The 23,117-nt window shown below is 42.9% G+C and overlaps 1 protein-coding gene across 4 annotated transcripts; it reads right to left on the bottom strand.

Annotated features, from left to right (window-relative positions):
* Positions 1 to 125: 125 nt before the first annotated feature.
* On the bottom strand, positions 126 to 22,598 carry LOC135551011 (C-terminal-binding protein 1-like). Of its 4 annotated transcripts, none has more exons than XM_064982361.1 (10): positions 22,418 to 22,598; positions 21,463 to 21,635; positions 13,490 to 13,644; positions 10,043 to 10,187; positions 8,080 to 8,286; positions 7,351 to 7,565; positions 7,000 to 7,130; positions 6,740 to 6,867; positions 6,406 to 6,526; positions 126 to 6,268 (listed from the first exon to the last, which is right to left on the bottom strand). In XM_064982361.1, the coding sequence occupies exons 2-10, from the start codon at positions 21,518 to 21,520 to the stop codon at positions 6,079 to 6,081; spliced, it is 1,350 nt and encodes a 449-aa protein (XP_064838433.1). In that variant the 5' UTR covers positions 21,521 to 21,635; positions 22,418 to 22,598; the 3' UTR covers positions 126 to 6,078. The 4 variants fall into 4 exon arrangements, with proteins under 4 accessions (XP_064838433.1, XP_064838435.1, XP_064838434.1 ...); XM_064982363.1 differs by lacking the exon at positions 22,418 to 22,598 and adding an exon at positions 22,329 to 22,412; XM_064982362.1 differs by lacking the exon at positions 22,418 to 22,598 and adding an exon at positions 22,286 to 22,373.
* Between the last annotated feature and the right edge of the window lie 519 nt (positions 22,599 to 23,117).

The following is a 23,117-nucleotide window of genomic DNA, read 5'->3' as shown; positions in this document are numbered from 1 at the left end:
TACACACCAACTTGAATTACTGCATGTGAAGCTTTAAACATTGATTCATCTGAAACCAAACCAATGAAAATAAATTATAAAATCAAAATGCATTGCCATGCCTGTAACATTTCGGAGGAACAGGATTTTTTTTTATTAAAATACTTTATTGTAGAAGCTAACATCACAAATACGTGTTTCTATTTAAAAAGTTCAGAATAAATCCTAGTTACAAATGTATTGGGTTTTTCCTCATTTTGCAGTCTGATGGAGATGACATCTAAACATGAAATAAAATAACCTAATGCACACAATGACATTTGTGTACGTTGTAATGTAAATTATCCAGGCATAGAGCACATCACATTTGATCCACATTGATTCCATTTCTAAAGATTTGATATCTCTCTCAATAAGACAAGTAAATCAATGATAAAACTTGATTGATGAAACAGGCAAGGACAACTATTTATTTTGTTATTGTTCCATCAAAGCAAGTAACATTCTCATCTCTATAAAATGTTTTGGATTCTAATTACTAATTAATTCCCACAAGGAGCAAGACATACCACCAGACAACAACTTAAACACCACAAAGCATTGAGATCAACTAAGGTATTTCCCTATACTTGGCCAGAGTGTACCATAACGAGCAGGGGTTGATGTGAAATTCTGTAGCCATTGTGCCCAAAGATGGCAGAACTCGTTCCAATGCTTTTCCGGTTGTAAATGACCCGATTACAAGTAGGAATTATAGGAGGCTGCCCACCTTAGGCAGAATTGCCTGTGTTTGAATAGCCTACTCTCCTCACACATATCCCCTCTCCAGTGACACGCACAGCTCTAAAGCTGTGCCTGGCTCAGTGTTATATCTATAAACTCCCTTGATTTTCAATGACTGTTGAGGGTGTTAAGGCTTTGCCACTAGCATATTTTAATCTGACTTTATACAACATAGGGACTTCCTTATCCACATCACACTGCTATGCTAAATACACAACCAAAAGTGTACTCGATTTTTCCACTTCCTCGGTTCTTATACTTACCTTGACAGTCAGGAAACAGATTGGACATCCCTGCCAGGGATTCACTGCCAAGCATCAATTCTGTCAGATGAAGAAATTAAGCCACATCTAATCAATCAGTTTTGTAATTAATATACTAGTAATGAACCACTGTCCTCTGGTCTTCAAATGTGCTGAATGTGGTTGTGAACACCCATGTGACCAAGTCACAGATGCAAACACACATCACCACACAGCAGCAAGCCCCAGGTTCACACTCAAAAGCTGAAAACAACCAGAATAGTGTGTTCCACATGTGGTCTGGGCCTTGCACTGAACCAACATCAACTGGGCTCCTACCATCTTAATAATATTTCTATGGTTGTGACCTCGTTTTGCTAGGATGAAATGTGTTTTAAAGTTAAATTTAAAATGTTCAACTTCATATTCATCATCTTCAGCACCACCCCCAACATCATCATATGTGAAAATGTCACTTTTCTATGTTTGTAGTAAAAAAAATAAAAAGTTAAAAAGTAAAATAAGTGTTTCCTATAACATAATAAACCAATTAGCGGTGGCAGGTAGCCTAGTGGTTAGTGTTGGGCCAGTACCCGAAAAGTTGTTGGATTGAATCCCCGAGCTGACAAGGTAAAAATCTGTCGTTCTGCTCCTGAACAAGGCAGTTCACCTGCTGTTCCTAGGCTGTCTTTGTAAATAAGAATTTGTTCTCAACTGACTTGCCTGGTTAAATAAATGAGTAGATCATGCTAATCATAATTATTTAAAAATCACACAATGGACACCGACGCAGTCATTGGAATCACATCTGGTGTTTGTTGCTACAGATCATAAAAAAGCACCATTTTCACTAATGTTGGTGGATCTGGAGATGATCAGGTTACTTTCTAAATGTAATCCGTTACAGTTACCTGTCCAAAATCGTCATCAGTAACAAAATTCTGGATTACCTAATCTGATTACATTCAGTTACTTTTAGATTACTTTCCCCTTAGGAGTACCTAAAGAGGATTGATCATTTGAGGACTTGACAAAGATATTGTTTTCATGTTTTCCTTAGTCATTAGAAGAAGACACAAATGTATGTTACCAATTAAACAAGATCTATTGCAGGATAAATCATTGTAAAAGTTTACATAGCTGGCCATATATGGATGTTACATTTTACTTTATGGGTTGGTTATGTAGGCTTCTTCTAACCCATCGCTTTCTACTACATATAATAATACGATTAAATCATATCTTTACATTAAAAACCAAAGTCTATTAGAATTCCAGTCATTCCAATAAACGTTTTTCCAGTCATTCCAATAAATGTTATACCCCTTGATCTTCAAGAATAGGACTTATTAGCCAGCCCTACTCTCTTGTTTGTGATTTTGTTGTCATGGAGGACTGATTGGGCTCATTGATTCGAGTTGAAAAATAAATCCTGCGCTCATGGAATGGCATGCTTTCAACACTACTGAAAAGTGCTATTTACGTGTGAGAAATAAATGCCATATGCTGCATTTGCTATAGGCCTATTGTTTACCTTTTAGTTGGTGATTTTTTGATATCTTGACAATATGCAGCTGTTTAAAGGGCAAATCCATATGAAACAATAACAAAATGGCCACCCCGTCTCTGTTTTGGTAAAAAGCTGAGGGATGGGCCTTGAGAATTGTAACCAGTCTCAGATTAAAAGACAGAGCTATGGATGCAAGGACTGAGCATCCATGATATCAAACTTGTTTTAACCATGTTATGAGGCTATACAGTGTTTGTTTACATTTAGAATGTTTACAAACATTGGAGAAAGACAAGCTTATATTTTGGGTTCTCATGGGTGCACATTTGAACTAAGCCCATGAGGCATTTATAAGTTATATTCTTCAAGAATCAATGGATATATAAAATGTATTAGTAAAATAACTGATGTAGCAACTACATCTCCCTTTAAGTCTATCAAATGTGTGCATTAGGCCTATGAATTTTTTATCAGCATGAATTAGATGGCGCTATAAAATACCCACTTTTATTCCATAGGCTGGGATCCGCACTATGCATGTGAGCATATTTCACTGGCTGTCCACTGGTTTCAAAAAGAATGATTGCGTTTACTCAAATTGGATAATCTTTGGATTCCGACAGCAGCCACGCCATTGGAAGACATTGCTTGGACCGTAGCCTAAAAAAAGTCTATTCCTGCTCGTTACCCGTGATCCATCATAGTGGTCACTGACTTGTGGTCAGACTTGCTCAGGTGGAATAAACTTAAACGTGTACCTTTTTTTCCAATACTGATTTGAATGTCATTGAGACAACAGAAGTGTCCGCCCCCCCACCCCCCCCCAAAAAAAATCAAACATACTTTCTAAATTTAAAAAGTAATCCTCGAGGTCATCTAGTTCTTCAAAAGAATCTAATCTGATAAGAATATTTTCCATATTAATGGATTACAGTTCACATGTAAGTGATTACAACAACAAAATAGAACATGTAATCTGTTAAATCCCCAACCCTGGAGATGAATATGAAGTTGAACATTTTAGAAATTTCCCTTTAAGAGTGACATAGAAAATTCCTTGAAGACTTATTACTCTAGTCTATTTGAGATCGACAGCAACTGTGGAATCCATATGGGTGAAAGAACTTAACGCCTGCAGTAATAACACAAGATGAAACCCTAAAATGAGTGTCAATGTCAGCAAAACACTGTTGGGGGATGGGGGGCAATTGTGATACCGGAGTACCTAAAGAGGATAGATAATTTGAGGACTTGACAAAGATATTGTTTTCATGTTCTATTCATATCAAAAAGGTAACATAAAAAAAGAAATAGGAAGGTATGAAGACCGTCGTCACGCTAGTCTTAGCAACCACAATGTGCAGAACATCTACACATTTAAATCAAGAAAAAAAAACGGTTATAAGAGCAAACAACTAGTGTACAGTCGTGGCCAAAAGTTGAGAATGACAAACATAAATTTTCATAGTCTGCTGCCTCAGTTTGTATGATGGCAATTTGCATATACTCCAGAATGTTATGAAGAGTGATCAGATGAATTGCAATTAATCGCAAAGTCCCTCTTTGCCATGCAAATTAACTGAATACCCCCAAAAAACATTTCCACTGCATTTCAGCCCTGCCACAAAAGGACCAGCTGACATCATGTCAGTGATTATCTCATTAACATAGGTGTGAGTGTTGACGAGGACAAGGCTGGAGTTCACTCTGTCATGCTGATTGAGTTCAAATAACAGACTGGAAGCTTAAAAAGGAGGGTGCTGCTTGGAATCATTGTTCTTCCTCTGTCAACCATGGTTACCTGCAAGGAAACACGTGCCACCATCATTGCTTTGCACAAAGAAGGGCTTCACAGGCAAGGATATTGCTGCCAGTAAGACTGCACCTAAATCAACCATTTATCGGATCATCAAGAACTTCAAGGAGAGCGGTTCAATTGTTGTGAAGAAAGCTTCAGGGCACCCAAGAAAGTTCAAGCGCCAGGACCGTCTCCTAAAGTTGATTCAGCTGCGGGATCGGGGCACGCTTGCTCAGGAATTGCAGCAGGCAGGTGTGAGTGCATCTGCACGCACAGTGAGGCGAAGACTTTTGGGGGATGGCCTGGTGTCAAGAAGGGCAGCAAAGAAGCCACTTCTCTCCAGGAAAAACATCAGGGACAGACTGATATTCTGCAAAAGGTACAGGAATTGGACTGCTGAGGACTGGGGTAAAGTCATTTTCTCTGATGAATCCCCTTTCCGATTGTTTGGGGCATCTGGAAAAAAGCTTGTCTGGAGAAGACAAGGTGAGCGCCACCATCAGTCCTGTATAATGCCAACAGTAAAGCATCCTGAGACCATTCATGTGTAGGGTTGCTTCTCAGCCAAGGGAGTGGGCTCACTCACAATTTTGCCTGAGAACAGCCATGACTAAAGAACGGTATCAACACATCCTCCGAGAGCAACTTCTCCCAACCATCCAGGAACAGTTTGGTGACGAACAATGCCTTTTCCAGCATGATGGAGCACCTTGCCATAAGGCAAAAGTGATAACTAAGTGGCTCGGGGAACAAAACAGACATTTTGGGTCCATGGCCAGGAAACTCCCAGACCTTAATCCCATTGAAAACGTGTGGTCAATCCTCAAGAGGCAGGTGGACAAACAAATACCCACAAATTCTGACAAACTCCAAGCATTGATTATGCAAGAATGGGCTGCCATCGGTCAGGATGTGGCCCTGAAGTTAATTGACAGAATGCCAGGGTGGATTGCAGAGGTCTTGAAAAAGAAGGGTCAACACTGCAAATATTGACTCTTTGCATCAACTTCATGTAATTGTCAATAAAAGCCTTTGACACTGTTGAAATGCTTGTAATTATACTTCAGTATTCCATAGTAACATCTGACAAAAATATCTGAAGACACCGAAGCAGCAAACTTTGAAAATGAATGTGTCATTCTCAAAACTTTTGGCCATGACTGAATGTGGTGGTCTTGACACAGAAATATGTGCAGTATATTTCTGTGTCAAGACCACCACATTCAGTCATAAAGCTATAAAATAAAAAAAATCACAGCCACACCTTTATTGTGATGACTAAATGTAGAGTCCGACATTAGAAAATCCTTTGTAAGGTTTGTGAACAAATAGTAGTGGGGGGGGGAAATCATCTTCAATACCGTTCCAGACTTATGCCTCACTTTATAGCATGTCAAACAGCAAGAGAGATAACAAAAGCAAATAACACAGGAAAAATATTGGAACAGGTCTCCCACAAAGGACTAATTTACAAAACCACTGAGCCACATGAACGTCAGACACAGAGGGGTTTAAAAGCAAACGGGAAGAAAAATAAAATCCTTGAGTAATCCACTTATTGCATTCTGGATGAGAGAAAACAGGATGTGTGGAGGGAGTCGAGGATTCTGTCCCTCCTGAAGGATTCTGTTCTGTAGGACGGGACCAAAGCCAGGTCAGAATGGACCTCAATACCAGTGTCTGTCTATAAGCTTGAATGAACATGAAGGGTGACGACGGAATGTTGTGGAGAAGAGGGGGATTGGGGACAGTTGGGGGGTGGGGGGCTACTGGTCCGTTGGCATGTCTCTGTCTGTTTCTGCTTTAGAGGGTTGCCCCGGCGATGGGGTGTGGGGGGGTCGGGACATGGGGGCAATCCCATGTGCCATAGCCAGGTTTCCTGCAACAATTCCCTCCACTGCAGCACCTGCCCCCGTCAGGCCTCCTGCTGTCACTCCCACTAGGCCAGTAGGGAACCTGTGGATCAGGGGTGGAGTCAGAAGAATTACAACAGCTTTCTAAGGTCATAGAACACAAGCCAGATTCAAATCAATACCTGGAGTTGTCTAACTGTAATGTATATATTACCTACATGTGCTTAAGTCTAGTCATACCTGTAAGCTGCAGCTCCGTTCTGTTCTGAGTGCACGGCCCCATGGTCCACACCAGGCCACTGGGGTGTTGCCATCAGATACTCCTTGTTCACACAGTTCTTCAGACTGTCGGGGATGCGGCCTGTCAGGAAAACCATCACAACAGTGAAGCTAACTGATCAAAGGATCAATGACAACTCTTGAAAAGGTTCTTTGTGCGGTCATACAAACTATATCACTGAAATGGTAACTACTGTGCCAAGTATCACATGGCTAGACGGTTGGTCACTCTGCACGCCAGGTGTATTTGTATAAATATTCTGTCATACACCCTGAGGTTTGCATAACTGAATACCTGTGATGGCCCGGCGCACTTCTCTAGCTGCCTCCTCCCGAGCCTCAAGGGACGCCTGCTCACTGTACCAGGATGTGTGGGGGGTGCAAATCAGATTGGGAGCGTCCTTCAGTGGGCCCTGAGAGAAGCTGGAGAGAAACAGATTTAAGAGAGTGTACAAGGTGGAGTTTACACAGAGAATCACAACTTTTAAAACAGTTATTGTTTTCAAGTCTTAAATGGCTGGGCTATAAGTCGGAGGAGGCTGGGAGGAAGCTGACCTGAAGGGCTCCGTCTCATGTACGTCCAAGGCAGCACCCCGTATCCTTCCCTCTTTCAGTGCCTGGGCCAGGGCCTTCTCATCCACCAGGCCCCCTCGCGCCGTGTTCACCAAAAACGCCCCCTGGCGCATCTGCACAGAGATCACAGTCAGAGGGAATGGGATAGATATCGCAAAGCAAGCCATGCAGACAACAATAACCAAAACGCATGGTCTCATTATTAGGGAGAATGGAGAGTGTCAAGACTCGAGGTTATGAGGGGTGACTTGTTCATGGAGTTTGAAAGTGAATTCAATGATAATGGGGGTGTTGTGGGTGGCACACACCTGTGTATGTGTGTCTGTCTTATACCTGTTTAATGGTGAAGTCGTTGATGAGGTGATGGTTGTGCTCGTTGAGGCTGCAGTGCAGTGACACACAATCAGAGTGGATGAGAAGGTCCTGCAGGGTGGCCATTCTCTGCAGGCCCAGAGAGCGTTCCACTCCGTCTGGCAGGTAGGGGTCGTAGAATATCACACTGAAGCCAAAGGCCTTGGCCCGCAGCGCTACAGCCTGGCCCACTCGCCCTGCGGAACAAACACAGACACTCTATGCTCAGACTGGAGGACGGAATAGGGGAGAGAGGAACCGCTCACTAACTCTGAGAAATCTCAAATGTACACTGAAATGACCTGTGAGGCCACCCATAATAATTACTATAAAAACGGTTGAGCGTGAAAAATTCAGCAGCGTTGCAATTCTTGAAATAAACCGGTGCACCTGGCACCTACTGCCGTACCCTTTTCAAAGGCACTTACATCTTTTGTCATGCCCATTCACCCTCTGAATGGCACATATACACAATCCATGTCTCAATTGTCTCAAGGCTTAAAAATCCTTTTTAAACCTGTCTCCTCCCTTCCTCTACACTGATATAATTTAACAAGTGACATCGAGAAGGGATCATAGCTTTCACCTGGATTCACATGGTCCGTCTATGTCATGGAAAGAGCAGGTGTCCTTAATGTTTTCTATGTACAATCCTTTGTGACTACACGTGCAGAGAGCCCATGCTAAGACAAGACCCATTTCCCTCCTCACCCAGGCCAATGATGCCCAGCGTCTCTCCCCGGATGCGGGCAGCGCCGCTGGCCACCTCCCTGATCTGCTCCACGCTGGAAGCCCTGGTGCCCTCTCTCATAGCCTGGTGCATCCAGGTGACGCGGCGGTAAAGGTTCAGGATCAGACACATGGAGGTGTCCGCTGTCTCCTCCACTGATGTGGCAGGCACATTACACACAGCTATACCTGAGGGGGACAGAGCACAAAGGAGACCGTGGTTAGTTCTCATATACACTGCTCAAAAAAAATAAAGGGAACACTAAAATAACACATCCTAGATGTGAATGAATGAAATATTCTTATTAAATACTTTTTTCTTTTACATAGTTGAATGTGCTGACAACAAAATCACACAAAAATGATCAATGGAAATCAAATTTATCAACCCATGGAGGTCTGGATTTGGAGTCACACTCAAATTTAAAGTGGAAAACCCTTAAAACAAGTAAAAATGAGGCTCAGTAGCGTGTGGTGCCTCCACGTGCCTGTATGACCACCCTACAACGCCTGGGCATGTTCCTGATGAGGTGGCGGATGGTCTCCTGAGGGATCTCCTCCCAGACCTGGACTAAAGCATCTGCCAACTCCTGGACAGTCTGTGGTGCAACTTGGCGTTGGTGGATGGAGCGAGACATGATGTCCCAGATGTGCTCAATTGGATTCAGGTCTCAGGAACGGGCGGGCCAGTCCATTGCATCAATGCCTTCCTCTTGCAGGAACTGCTGACTCACTCCAGCCACATGAGGTCTAGCATTGTCTTGCATTAGGAGGAACCCAACCACACCAACATATGGTCTCACAAGGGGTCTGAGGATCTCATCTCGGTACCTAATGGCAGTCAGGCTACCTCTGGCGAGCACATGGAGGGCTGTGCGGCCCCTCAAAGAAATGCCACCCCACACCATGACTGACCCACCGCCAAACCGGTCATGCTGAAGGATGTTGCAGGCAGCAGAACGTGCTCCACGGCGTCTCCAGACTCTGTCACATGTGCTCAGTGTGAACCTGCTTTCATCTGTGAAGAGCACAGGGCGCCAGTGGCGAATTTGCCTATCTTGGTGTTCTCTGGCAAATGCCAAACATCCTGCACGGTGTTGGGCTATAAGCACAACCCCCACCTGTGGATGTCAGGCCCTCATACCACCCTCATGGAGTCTGTTTCTGACCGTTTGAGCAGACACATGCACATTTGTGGCCTGCTGGAGGTCATTTTGCAGGGCTCTGGCAGTGCTCCTCCTGCTCCTCCTTGCACAAAGGCGGGGGTAGCGGTCCTGCTGTTGGGTTGTTGCCCTCCTACGGCCTCCTCCACGTCTCCCGATGTACTGGCCTGTCTCCTGGTAGCGCCTCCATGCTCTGGACACTACGCTGACAGACACAGCAAACCTTCTTGCCACAGCTCGCATTGATGTTCCATCCTGGATGAGCTGCACTACCTGAGCCACTTGTGTGGGTTGTAGAGTCCGTCTCATGCTACCACTAGAGTGAAAGCAACACCAGCATTCAAAAGTGACCAAAACATCAGCCATGAAGCATAGGAACTGAGAAGTGGTCTGTGGTCACCACCTGCAGAGCCACTCCTTTATTGGGGGTGTCTTGCTAATTGCCTATCATTTCCACCTGTTGTCTATTCCATTTGCACAACAGCATGTGAAATTTATTGTCAATCAGTGTTGCTTCCTAAGTGGACAGTTTGATTTCTCAGAAGTGTGATGGACTTGGAGTTACATTGTATTGTAAGTGTTCCCTTTATTTTTTTGAGCAGTGTATATTAAGGTGGATGGATGGGTCGCCGGGAGGGGTGTAATAGGTCGCCGGGAGGGGTGTAATAGGTCGCCGGGAGGGGTGTAATAGGTCGCCGGGAGGGGTGTAATAGGTCGCCGGGAGGGGTGTAATAGGTCGATGGGAGGGGTAGGAGAAGCAAAGTAATGATCCAGTAGCCAACCTAGTTCAGCCGCGGCCTTGATGTCCACATTGTCAAAGCCACTGCCTATTCGCACGATGATCCGCAGGCCCTTGAACTTGTCGAGGTCGTCCCGCGAGAGAGTGATGGTGTGGTACATCAGGGCGCCCACTGCTTCATTCAGCACCTGAAGCACCAGGGAGAGAATGGGTGAGTAGGGCGGAGAATTGCCACAATACTTTGGTGCGGATTCTATATTTAGATTGCGCAATTCTATACAGTTGAAGTTGGAAGTTTACATACACCTTAGCCATATACATTTAAACTCAAGTTTTGCACACTTCCTGACATTTAATGCTAGTAAAAATTACAGTTAGGACCACCACTTGATTTTAAGAATGTGAAATGTCAGAATAATAGTAGAGAGAGTGATTCATTTCAGCTTTTATTCCTTTCATCACATTCCCAGTGGTTTACATACACTCAATTAGTATTTGGTAGCATTGCCTTTAAATTGTTTAACTTGGGTCAAACGTTTCAGTTAGCCTTCCACAATAAGTTGGGTGAATTTTGTCCCATTCCTCCTGACAGAGCTGGTGTAACTGAGTCAGGTTTGTAGGCCTCCTTGCTCCCACACGCCTTTTCAGTTCTGCCCACAAATGTTCTATAGGATTGAGGTCAGGGCTTTGTGATGGCCACTCCAATACTTTGACTTTGTTGTCCTTAAGCCATTTTGCCACAACTTTGGAAGTGTGCTTGAGGTCATTGTCCATCTGGAAGACCCATTTGCAACCAAGCTTTAACTTCCTGACTGATGTCTTGAGATGTTGCTTCAATATATCCACAAAATTTCTTCCTCATGACACCATCTATTTTGTGAAGTGCACCAGTCTCTCCTGCAGCAAAGCACCCCCACAACATGATGCTGCCACCTCCGTGCTTCAGGGATGGGATGGTGTTCTTTGGCTTGCAAGCATCCCCCTTTTTCCTCCAAACATAACGATGGTCATTATGGCCAAACAGTTCTATTTTTGTTTCATCAGACCAGAGAACATTTCTCCAAAAAGTACAATCTTTGTCCCCTCCATGTGCAGTTGCAAACCATATGGCTTTTTTTTTTTTTTTAATTTAGGTTTTGGAGCAGTGTCTTCTTCCTTGCTGAGTGGCCTTTCAGGTTATGTCGATATAGAACTCGTTTTACTGTGGTTATAGATCATTTTGTACCAGTTTCCTCCAGCATCTTCACAAGGTCCTTTGCTGTTGTTCTGGGATTGATTTGCACTTTTCTCACCAAAAATACATTCATCTCTAGGAGACAGAACGAGTCTCCTTCCTGAGTGGTATGACGGTTGCATGGTCCCATGGTGTTTATACTTGCGTACTATTGTTTGTACAGATGACCGCGGTACCTTCAGGCATTTGGAAATTTATCCCAAAGATGAATTATTTCTGAGGTCTTCCATTTTTATTTCTGAGGTCTTGGCTGATATCTTTTGATTTTCCCATAATGTCAAGCAAAGAGGCACTGCGTTTGAAGGTAGGCCTTGAAATACATCCACAGGTACACCTCCAATTGACTCAAATTATGTCAATTAGCCTATTAGAAGCTTCTGAAGCCATCACATAATTTTCTGGAATTTTCCAAGCTGTTTAAAGGCAAAGTCAACTTAGTGTATGTAAACTTCTGACCCACTGGAATTGTGATACAGAGATTTATAAGTGAAATAATCTGTCTGTAAACAATTGTTGGAAAAATTACTTGTGTCATGCACAAAGTAAATGTCCTAAACGACTTGCCTAAACTATAGTTTGTTAACAAGAAATTTGTGGAGTGGTTGAAAAACAAGTTTTAATGACTCCAGCCTAAGTGTATGTAAACTTCTGACTTCAACTTTATGTAGTGTGATTCTATATGTCTAGTGTGTCTCCGTGTGTCTAGTGTGACTCCGTGTGTCTAGTGTGACTCCGTGTGTCTAGTGTGACTCCGTGTGTCTAGTGTGACTCCGTGTGTCTCGTGCGACTCCGTGTGTCTAGTGCGACTCCGTGTGTCTAGTGCGACTCCGTGTGTCTAGTGTGACTCCGTGTGTCTAGTGCGACTCCGTGTGACTCCGTGTGTCTAGTGTGACTCCGTGTGTCTAGTGTGACTCCGTGTGTCTAGTGTGACTCCGTGTGTCTAGTGTGACTCCGTGTGTCTAGTGTGACTCCGTGTGTCTAGTGTGACTCCGTGTGTCTAGTGTGACTCCGTGTGTCTAGTGCGTCCGTTTGTCTCGTGCGACTCCGTGTGTCTCGTGCGACTCCGTGTGTCTCGTGCGACTCCGTGTGTCTAGTGCGACTCCGTGTCTCGTGTGACTCCGTGTGTCTCGACTCCGTGTCTCGTGCGATTCCGTTTGTCTAGTGTGACTCCGTGTGTCTCCGTTTGTCTAGTGTGACTCCGTGTGTCTCGTGTGACTCCGTGTGTCTCGTGTGACTCCGTTTGTCTAGTGTGACTCCGTTTGTCTAGTGTGACTCCGTTTGTCTAGTGTGACTCCGTTTGTCTAGTGTGACTCCGTTTGTCTAGTGTGACTCCGTTTGTCTAGTGTGACTCCGTTTGTCTAGTGTGACTCCGTTTGTCTAGTGTGACTCCGTTTGTCTAGTGTGACTCCGTTTGTCTAGTGTGACTCCGTTTGTCTAGTGTGACTCCGTTTGTCTAGTGTGACTCCGTTTGTCTAGTGTGACTCCGTTTGTCTAGTGTGACTCCGTGTGTCTAGTGTGACTCCGTGTGTCTAGTGTGACTCCGTTTGTCTAGTGTGACTCCGTGTGTCTAGTGTGACTCCGTGTGTCTCGTGTGACTCCGTATGTCTCGTGTGACTCCATATGTACAGTGTGATTCCATATGTACAGTGTGATTCCATATGTACAGTGTGATTCCATATGTACAGTGTGATTCCATATGTACAGTGCGATTCCATATGTACAGTGTGATTCCATATGTACAGTGCGATTCGATAGTGATTTTATTGTGATTTTATGTTCCAAACATATTGCTCACTATACGTCTCACTATCCTGCTGCAGAGGGACCAGAGAGACACATGGGAAAACAGGTTTTGATCAGTCATGGAAATAAAAGTGCTGAAAACCTATTTAAAAAGATGGAGAACAAGCTACAGAAGGAAAAATACTGGAGAGTTGGTGCAGGTTCAGCCAACTAGTGCAAAAATATTGCGATAGTCAAAACGATACGATATCGTAAAAAATAATATCTGATATGTAACTGTATCGATCATCCCCCCCCCCCCCCCCCCCATCACTGGTGAGTGTTCAGAAGAAGCTGTTGAATCGATATCCTTATTCTACCATTGCAATAAAAGAGCAGAGACTTTAACTCTATCGAGTTGGAAATAAAGCTCACCACAAAAAATAGCAGACGTGTTCACGATGTAGACATTTCCCTCGCTATAAAGTGCAAACGGATACTTAGAGGAGAACCAGATAGTTAGAGGTTGGTTACCTTCTCGTGGATCTCCTGGGTGGACTGGGCATCGCAGAACGCCACCGTGGCCACGTCCTTCAGGACAGGCATCTCCACGGTGCAGTCGCGACCATCCAACAGTGCCACTAGGGGGCGCGGGTGCATCGGCCCATTCAAAATCGGGGGGCGAATGCCTATACAGATCAACATAAAATGGACAAGACTTCAAAATAAATAAAAATACACTCTTTATCCAGGGTTTATCACTTGTGTCCTTTCTAACGGATCAATCAGATAGACCTACTACATGATCACATTGATCTGATTGAATTGTATGACAGTTAGACCTACTACATGATCACATAGGTCTAACTGTCATACATTTACATTCATATCAAACTTCCAGTATAAAAAATAAAACCATTAAAAAGTATATTACAAATAGCCTATTAAAAGACCGACAGGGTTTAGACTCTTGTGGGCTAAGGTAACAGCCTATACAAACACACTGATTAACAGATTCACTACGTGGAACAGTCCCCCCTCCAAAAAAAAAATAAAGGAAGTTTGTGCTGATGTGTCTGTCCTAAAACAGAGATAAGAACAAACAGGAAACATGTTTTGTTTTCCCCCCCACATGTATTGAACCCTTTATTTTTGGCACTAAACAGCCTCCATATATACTTCCATACATTTTTTCAACTGGTCCTGGGAGACCTTTGGAGGAATCTCATGAAGGCCTACCCCGGCCAAACCCTCCCCTAACCCGGACGACGCTGGGCCAATTGTGCGCCACCCTATGGGACTCCCGATCACGGCCCGGTTGTGATACAGCCCAGGATCGAACCAGGGTCTGTAGTGACGCCTCTAGCACTGACATGCAGTGCTGTAGACCGCTGCCCCAGTCGGGAGACGTCTATCCATTATAAAGCACCGCTCTACCTTCTTAACACTGCTATCAACAAGGCAGGACCTACAGGCCCTAGTTTCTACCTTCTTAACACTACTATCAACAAGGCAGGTCCTACAGGCCCTAGTTTCTACCTTCTTAACACTGCTATCAACAAGGCAGGTCCTTCAGGCCCTAGTTTCTACCTTCTTAACACTACTATCAACAAGGCAGGTCCTTCTTAACACTACTATCAACAAGGCCCTAGGCCCTAGTTTCTACCTTCTTAACACTACTATCAACAAGGCAGGTCCTTCAGGCCCTAGTTTATACCTTCTTAACACTACTATCAACAAGGCAGGTCCTACAGGCTCTAGTTTTGTCACACCTGGACTACTGTTCAGTCGTGTGGTCAAGTGCCACAAAGAGGGACTTAGGAAAATTGCAATTTGCTCAGAACAGGGCAGCACGGCTGGCTCTTGGATGTACACAGAGAGCTAATATCAATAATATGCATGTCAATCTCTCCAGGCTCAAAGTGGAGGACAGATTGACTTCATAACTTGTATTTATGAGAGGAACTGACATGTTGAACACCCATGCATACCCAACAAGACATACCACCAGAGGTCTCTTCACAGTCCAAGTCAAGAAAATACAATGGGAAGCCACAGTACTACATAGTCATGACTACATGGAACTCTATTCCACATCAAGTAACTGACACAAGCTGTAAAACTAGATAAGGTGTATTTTTTTTAAATATATTTTTTATGGAACAGCGGGGACTGTGAAGTAACAAACACGATAACATACAAACACATGGATTTAGTACTGTAGATGTGGTAGTGGTGGAGTAGGGGCCTGATGGCACACAATGTGTGGTGAAATCTGTGAATGTATTGATAATGTTTTTAAAATTGTATAAACTGCCTTAAATTTTGTTGGACCCCAGGAAGAGTAACTGCTGCTTTTGCAGCAGCTAATGGGGATCCATAATAAATACAAATACAACCCCAACGAACGGGGCAGACTCCCCCAGCCCCCCCACCAACGGGGCAGACTCCTCCAGCCCCCCCACCAACGGGGCAGACTCCTCCAGCCCCCCCACCAACAGGGCAGACTCCTCCAGCCCCCCCACCAACAGGGCAGACTCCTCCAGCCCCCTCACCTACAGGGCAGAATCCTCCAGCCCCCCCACCTACAGGGCAGACTCCTCCAGCCCCCCCACCTATAGGGCAGACTCCTCCAACCCCCCCACCTACAGGGCAGACTCCTCCAACCCCCATAACAGGGCAGACTACTCCAACAGAAGGGTGGGATTGGAGGCACAGGCTTCTTTTGAGTTATTAATAAGCATCGTTTCCCCTGCCCTTCTGCAACAATACACAGTCTACCCTATCATCATAAAGCGCACACATCTCATAAATAAACATAAATTAGAGAGAAACCTAAATTAGCAAAGATAGATATGGCTCATAGCTGGGATATACATACTGCATTAACAGTTGTCAATGCAGTATGTATGTGATATTGATACAGTGCCTTCAGAAAGTATTCACACCCCTTGTTACAGCCTGAATTTAAAATGAATTACATTGAGATTGAGTCACAATACCCCATAATGTCAATGTGGAATTATGTTTTTAGATTATTTATTTTTTACAAATTAATTTAAAATAAAAGTATTCAACCCCCTTATTATGGCAAGACTAAATAAGTTCAGGAGTAAAAATTGCTTATCAAATCACAACTTGCATAGACTCACTCTGTGTGCAACAATAGTGTTTAAAGTGATTTTTGAATGACTACTTCATCTCTGTACCCCACATATACAGATAATTGTAAGGTCCCTCATTCGAGCAGTGAATTTCAAACACAAAGACCAGGGAGGTTTTCCAATGCCTCTCAAAGAAGGGCACCCATTGGTAGATTTTTATTTTATTTTTAAAGCTCATGTAGAATATCCCTTTGGGCATGGTGAAGTTATTAAATTACACACTTTGGATGGTGTATCAATATACTCAGTCACTACATAGATACAGGCCTCCTTCCCAACTCAGTTGCCGGAGAGGAAGGAAACCGATCATGGATTTCACAATGTGGCCAATGGTGACTTTAAAACAGTTAAGAGTTTAATGGCTGTGATAGGAGAAAATAGAGGATGGCTCAAGAAGGTTGTACACAATACTAACCTAAATGACAGAGAGAAAAGGAAGCATGTACGGAATAAAACACATTCCTAAACAAGCATTCTGTTTGCAATTAGGCACAACTGAAAAAATGTGGCAAAGAAATTAACTTTAATGTCCTGAATACAAAGTGTTATGTGTGGGGCAAATCCAACAACACATGACTGAGTATCAAGCATGGTGGTGGCTGCATCATGTTATGGGTATGCTTGTCATTGGCAAGGGCTAGATATTTTTTTTAGGATAAAAAGAAACTGAATAGAGCTAAGCAGAGGCAAAAACAGTAGTGTTGCACAGTATACCAGTACGATGGGACAAAAACGTCATGATACTTAATATTTTAGTATACAATTTCTATAAATTCAGTTTTGTTTACAAATGTAGTTGAATTCAAGTAACAGCCACTAGTCTCTTGTATGAGCAGGTCCAATGATATCCACTTCGCTTTCATGCCCATATGTGTGTGTACGTACGTACGCATACACATACACACACACACACACATACATATATATATAAATTTAGCCGTGATGGCGAGCTGGGATGCAGAACCTGATGACTCTTTTGTTGTTTATTTTATTGATTAAACTAGGCAGGTCAGTTAAGAACAAATTCTTATTTTTACAATGGCCTATCCCAGCCAAACCCTCCCCTAACCCGGATGACCCTGGGCCAAATTGTGCGCCGCCCTATGGGACTCCTGATCACGGCCGGTTTTAAATACAGCCCGGGATCGAGCCAGTCTGTAGTGACGTCTCCAGCACTGAGATGCAGTGCCTTAGACCACTGCGCCACTCGGGAGCCTTATATATATATGTTAGATGTTCACATTGGAGCAGCGCGCAGAACCTTACAAAATATTGCAGGTTTGAAACTGCAGTAAAAAAAGTGCAGTAACTGCAATCAACTGTGGTATTTTAAACACTGTAATTGCAGAATAACTGCAATGTTCTGCAAACTTACTGCAGTAAAAATAACTTCAGTATGGTGCAAATAAGTTATACTGCACTCTAACTGCAATCTTTTTCATATGAGGAGCTAGCGATGTTGATAAATTGTATAATTTCATCGCCTGTTATAACCAAGAGCCCAGTCTGAGTAGACTTTGCAAGTTCACCATAAGTTCAGCCTGAAATCAAACCAGGGTCTGTAGTGACACCTCTAGCACTGAGATGCAGTGCCTTAGACAGCTGAGCCACTTGTTCTATTGCATGTGTGAAATAGCACAAATACAAGCATCCACCAAATTATTATTACTTGAAGGGCAGAGAATGCCAACCCACTCCAATAGTGCAATTCTAAAATCTTGATGCCAGAGTCCCAAGTAGAGACGACTGAAAACACAAATAGCCTAAAACGAACAAGCTCGTTCATAAGAGATACCTTAGCCCCCCCCCCCAAAAAACAAGTTAGTTGACCCTCCCCCAAGAACTATGAGAGATTACATGCGTTTAGCAATTAACACATTGATGTGTGGACTTTTTCAATCTTAATGATGTGTGGTATTGACAGTGACACCAACAATTGGGCAACAGTGAATGGACAGTTGCCCAACCGGACAATACAAAGTGTAGCAACTAAAGCGAGAGAGTGTCACATGACCCTCACAATTTTTATTTTTTATTTTTTTTAAAGGCACACAAGGGGCCTTGTGGACCTAAGATTTCTTCAGAGCTAAGGATAGTCATAGAGCAGCCTAGAGACATTGATGGCACTTAATAAAAGAAATGAACATGAGAATTCGATCCTCAAAGCAACTGCACTACACACACTGACCACACCACTCATTGTGACTGTCAATAGCTTCCTTTGATAGAGATAGATAGATATCTATATATATATATATATATACACACACACACACACAGTACTGCTTAGTGCTCTGTCGTCCAAAAGATTCCTTCATTCATCTTTTTTAAAGACAAGTTATGGACAAAGAAATTGCTTTTTGGCTCTTTCTAATCTGATCCAGAACATGAAAAACATAGCAGTAACGAGGAGCTAGCATGACAAAAATCTTCACAGGGGATTGAAGCAGAATTAGAAAACACACTGCATAGCAAAAGGAGTGTTCAACAAACCTACAAAAATGACCTACATCTTTCTGGACAAAAAGACGAAGACATGAATTTAAATTAACCTAAGGAAGGACAAGAAAGGCACATTCGACAAGGAAAGAGAGCGGAGCTGGCAACACACATGCACCATATGGTCTGGCAGAGTGTATGACCATGTGACTGTGTGACTGTGTGTGTGTGTGTGTGAGTAGAACGCCTGGTCCGACCAGCAGCAGGGCCATGCACACAATGCTATTCATTCAGCGCTCATTCATTCTCCCCCGTCCGCCTGCCACTCTGTGGGTGTAAGTAAGCGAGCTCGCAGGGAGGGGTGGGGGATAATGCTGCAGTACCCCACCCTGCCCCCTGCCACACAGGCTCCAGAGCACTCTCACACACACAATACTATAGAAGACCAAGGACAAAAATGCACCGGGATGGCGAATCACCTATATAAATCATACAAAACAAAATAGCAGATTTGTACTCCTCTATCCTATCGATCTAACCCCGCCTCCTCCTCCTCTCCTTCCTTCCTTCCTTCCCTCTCGCTATCGCGCTGTAGGAAAACAAAAGAGAAGACATTCATCATCCTAACCTTGCATGCTGCAGTTGACCAGCCTTTCTTCTTCTCCTTCTCCACTTACAGTTACTGTCAGAATGCTTTCGCTTGGCACAATCCCAGGCAAACTCTCTCCTCCTTCAACCTACCCCTTGCTCCAATCAGAGGGAGGAACAATTCAGCCATAGCCAACCAAAACTGATCTTATTAGCATTGAGAGGCTAGGTTGGGTAGTGTGCAGTAGAGGCAATTTCCATGTTGTTTTTTAAAGAGAAATGTGAGCCAGTGTGGTGCATTGCTCGCTGGAAAAACAACAAAAAGGTAAATGATTATGGCCAGTCTATTCAAATAAAATATTTTTAGACGATCAAATTCAGAAAGCACGTACTAATTCACTAATATAACAAATGAATGAAATTGTAAAATTATCAAAAGGCCACTACCTGCAACATTGATTTGACTGGTCAACAGTAGCTAAGGAACTGACTGTATAGGCTGCTACTTGATACTAGATTCACATTAAATGATGCATAAATCGCAAAAAGCTATTGTGGGAAAAAAACATTTTTTTAAACATAGTCAATTAAAACCCTTGAATGACTTTTTTTTATAAATTTTAAATAAACACGAGTACAGGATTACAATCATCCCTGTCAACTAAAAATCCTACTATCCCAAAAATATTTCTGTGGATATTATTCCAGTGGATGCTCATTATGGAAGATGAGGCTATAGTGGGACCTCCGCAGCAAACCCAGCAGTCACCTGCACCACTGTAACAGAGACTGTATCCCTGCCACAGCAGACCTGGGGTTCGAACACGTCACAACCAAACAAATGCATTCATCATCAGCGTTGGACTAGTAACCGAAAGGTTGCAAGATCGAATCCCCGAGCTGACAAGGTAAAAATCTGTCGTTCTGCCCCCTGAACAAAGAAGTTAAAAAATAAGTAGGCCTTCATTGAAAATAAGAATTTGTTCTTAACTGACTTACCTAATTAAATAAAAAACAGTATTTCAATCTCAGAAAGGTGACCTCACTGCGCAATACAAGTTTATCCATCCACTACACATTTGCAGTCAAATCACTGTCAGGAAGAGCTGAATGGCCATTCACATTGATATCACAACCAGTTCCGCAATTATAAACCGAGAGTTCAATGGGAAAATTATAAAAATCCTAATCCACTCTCTGCCAGTTCTTTACCTGCCAGCATCCTCTGGGCACTGGACAAAGCACAGAGCAAATGGTCATTATTTTATTATATCTATGTAACTCAAATGACTTTGAGCGTGTATATAAGTGTATATAATTGCAACTGGAACAAATGTGCCTTTCAGAAATTCCATTCCTGACAGTTCCACCACTGAAAGTAGAGAGCTCTGTTACATGGTAATAGATATTTTTTTAAATGCCCATTTGCACTCTACCTATCCAGCGGCGAGAGAACACTGACACCAACAGATAGCCATAGAAATGAATAAAATTGTGTTAATACAGTAGTATTTTAACTCCATATGTGAGCGCCCTTAAGTGACTGGTGTATCAGCAGAAATTCTGTAGGTAGCACATTAACCGTAGAAATAACAACTACATTATAGAAGTTAAATAAATTATTATTTGTATTATTATGATGAAGGGATGGAGGTACAAGGTTTGACAGTGGCATGAGCCAAAGTCAAGCCAATGGTGCAAGTGAGGGGTTCATCAGTGTGTGTGCGCAACTGTCCTAGAAGCAGGTGTGTGATGCAAGGAAAACAGTGCAATGCACTGCATACAAATATACAAGATATAGCCTGCTGTTTGTTATCAGTGTAATCTAAACGGTCAGTAATGACTTCACAAAGGCAACAGGAAGTAAGTAGGTCCACAGGCACCCTCCCTCTTATGGAATTAGATCTGTTATTGACTCCGTTATTTGACAACCCTTCCCAACACAGATTAGACAGGAGTATACACTTTGAAATGTTATTGTCACATACACTGGGTAGTTGCAATGAAATGTGTTGTTTTACAGGGTCAGCCATAATTGTTTCAGGGACAGAATGGGATTAGTTATAAATATATTTGGTCGTACGGCGCTATATGGCACTGTCTGACATAATGAAGTCAAGCACAGATGTATGGTGTCCATCACCTATGTATGTCTACGGTCCATCGGGCCAATATTTATAATTTCCCATTCTATATTGGAGAAATAATGAAAATGTCCAAGAATCCTTAGATAGCCAGCCGTTAACTACAAAAGTTTGTACACGTGCATTGTCAGTCTCTAACATGATAATTGGGGGAAAGTATGTTAATACTGACCTTCACAAATGCGGTCAAGTCTCTGTCGCTTGACTTTATGCTTATCCATGAGAGCCATCGGCGTTCTTCACCCCAGCCAAAGCACAAACAAAATCAGACCAAAGCTGAGCCACACAAGGCAAATGTCAGAGTCAAACACCTCCCAAGGAACAAGTATATGCCCCGGTGAAAACCTGTAAATAAAATTAACAACGTTTTAATATCTACATGACTGGTTTACCTACTAAACGTTTCCTAGCCCTAGCTACCATGCCTAAAAGTGTAGCCACACGACTAGTTGTGTGGATAATAAAGTTGTTGACTTGGAAGTACATATAGTTTTATCTAGCTATTTTAGCTAACGCTAGCTAGCGTCACTTTGAAGGCTAGCACCGCTGGCCAGAGACAATATTGTAGTTTACACCACAGCCGGTTATCACGCTAGCTAGCTAACATTCGTTTATTTTCCCAACTTTCACACTGCACTCACTTCTTAGTTAACTTTAGTTAAGAAATAATAAAATAGAAACAATTCATTTGAAGCACCAGTTTATAGCTAGCTAGCTAAATTAACCACGAAATGTTCACAGTAGTTAGCTAGCTAGCTGGCTAAATGTTGCTAGTTAGCTAAACAAAAAAAAGTAACTAGTCTACCAATTCAAAGTCGGTAGACAATATTCGTGTGGCTAACATGGCTAGCTTCGTTAGCTTAACTACAATCACGCAAACGTGATACAGAGTTGCACGAAAAGAGGCCTGTTTTACAAAGCTAACACAGCTACTGTAGCTAGTTAATACTAATAGCTAACGCCACTGATGGTAATTTACAAGCAAATCAACACACGTTTAGGCGGCGTAAAACTATTTTTGCTTCAACAGAATAATACCAAGAAGACGACTACGGAGCAGTAACGTTAGCTGTTGGATCAGATCACAGCACTACTAAAGTGGCTAGCTAAGGTTATTGGTTCATTACCAAGTACTGCAGGTTCTGTTAATCTCGGTCTTGTGGGGGTCAATATTAGTTTACGTCTTCCCACTTAACGGATCGTCATGAATCCAAACAGTTTGTTCAGATAAGTCAGGTGACGGACGAGTCGGTGTCACAAAATAATGAGAAGTCTTGATAAACCACTGTTAGTGGAGTGTGGCGCCTTCACGCAATACAGGGGGTATTGCAGACCAGACCAGACCAGACCTGCACACTGACCATCCGACCCCCGATTTCTCAGAGACCACATTTGAGCTTGATGAGGTTTGTTTCAAGATGGCAAAGGTCATAATGTATTCTTAACCACAGGTATACGACTACTTCCCTTTATTGTACAATAATAATAACTACAGTACCAGTGATCTGAGTGGAGGACAGTCACATGACAAGGCCGAGTGGACAGTGCTAAAGCATTATGCATTTTAGTCATTTAGCAGACGCTCTTATCCACGATATACAGCACAGATGTTTCACCTAGTCGGCTAGGGAATTCAAACCAGCGACCTTTCAGTTATTAGCCCAACGCTCCAACCCGCTAAACTACCTGCCTTCCTATTCCCTGTACTGTGGCGAGTGGGATGGGGGCCACTCATTTATGGTGGATGAGGACAGATACCTGACATACATGCTTGAGATCATCAAAGGGAATATGATATATAAATGTGCTTAAAATAAGTACAAGTAA

This window comes from Oncorhynchus masou, chromosome 12, assembly GCF_036934945.1.
Source record: "Oncorhynchus masou masou isolate Uvic2021 chromosome 12, UVic_Omas_1.1, whole genome shotgun sequence".
In the NCBI taxonomy this organism is placed as follows: Eukaryota; Metazoa; Chordata; class Actinopteri; order Salmoniformes; family Salmonidae; genus Oncorhynchus; species Oncorhynchus masou.
This window is presented reverse-complemented; position numbering and strand designations above follow the sequence as displayed.

What these genes read in the sequence shown, in the direction of transcription:
- LOC135551011 (XM_064982361.1), bottom strand. Translation starts at nt 21,520, where the DNA reads ATGGCTCTCATGGATAAGCATAAAGTCAAGCGACAGAGACTTGACCGC. An exon ending in ACTTGACCGCATTTGTGAAG is followed by an intron (nt 13,645 to 21,462) that starts GTCAGTATTAAC and finishes TGATCTGTATAG; the next exon opens with GCATTCGCCCCCCGATTTTG. An exon ending in ACGACTTCACCATTAAACAG is followed by an intron (nt 7,131 to 7,350) that starts GTATAAGACAGA and finishes ATCTCTGTGCAG; the next exon opens with ATGCGCCAGGGGGCGTTTTT.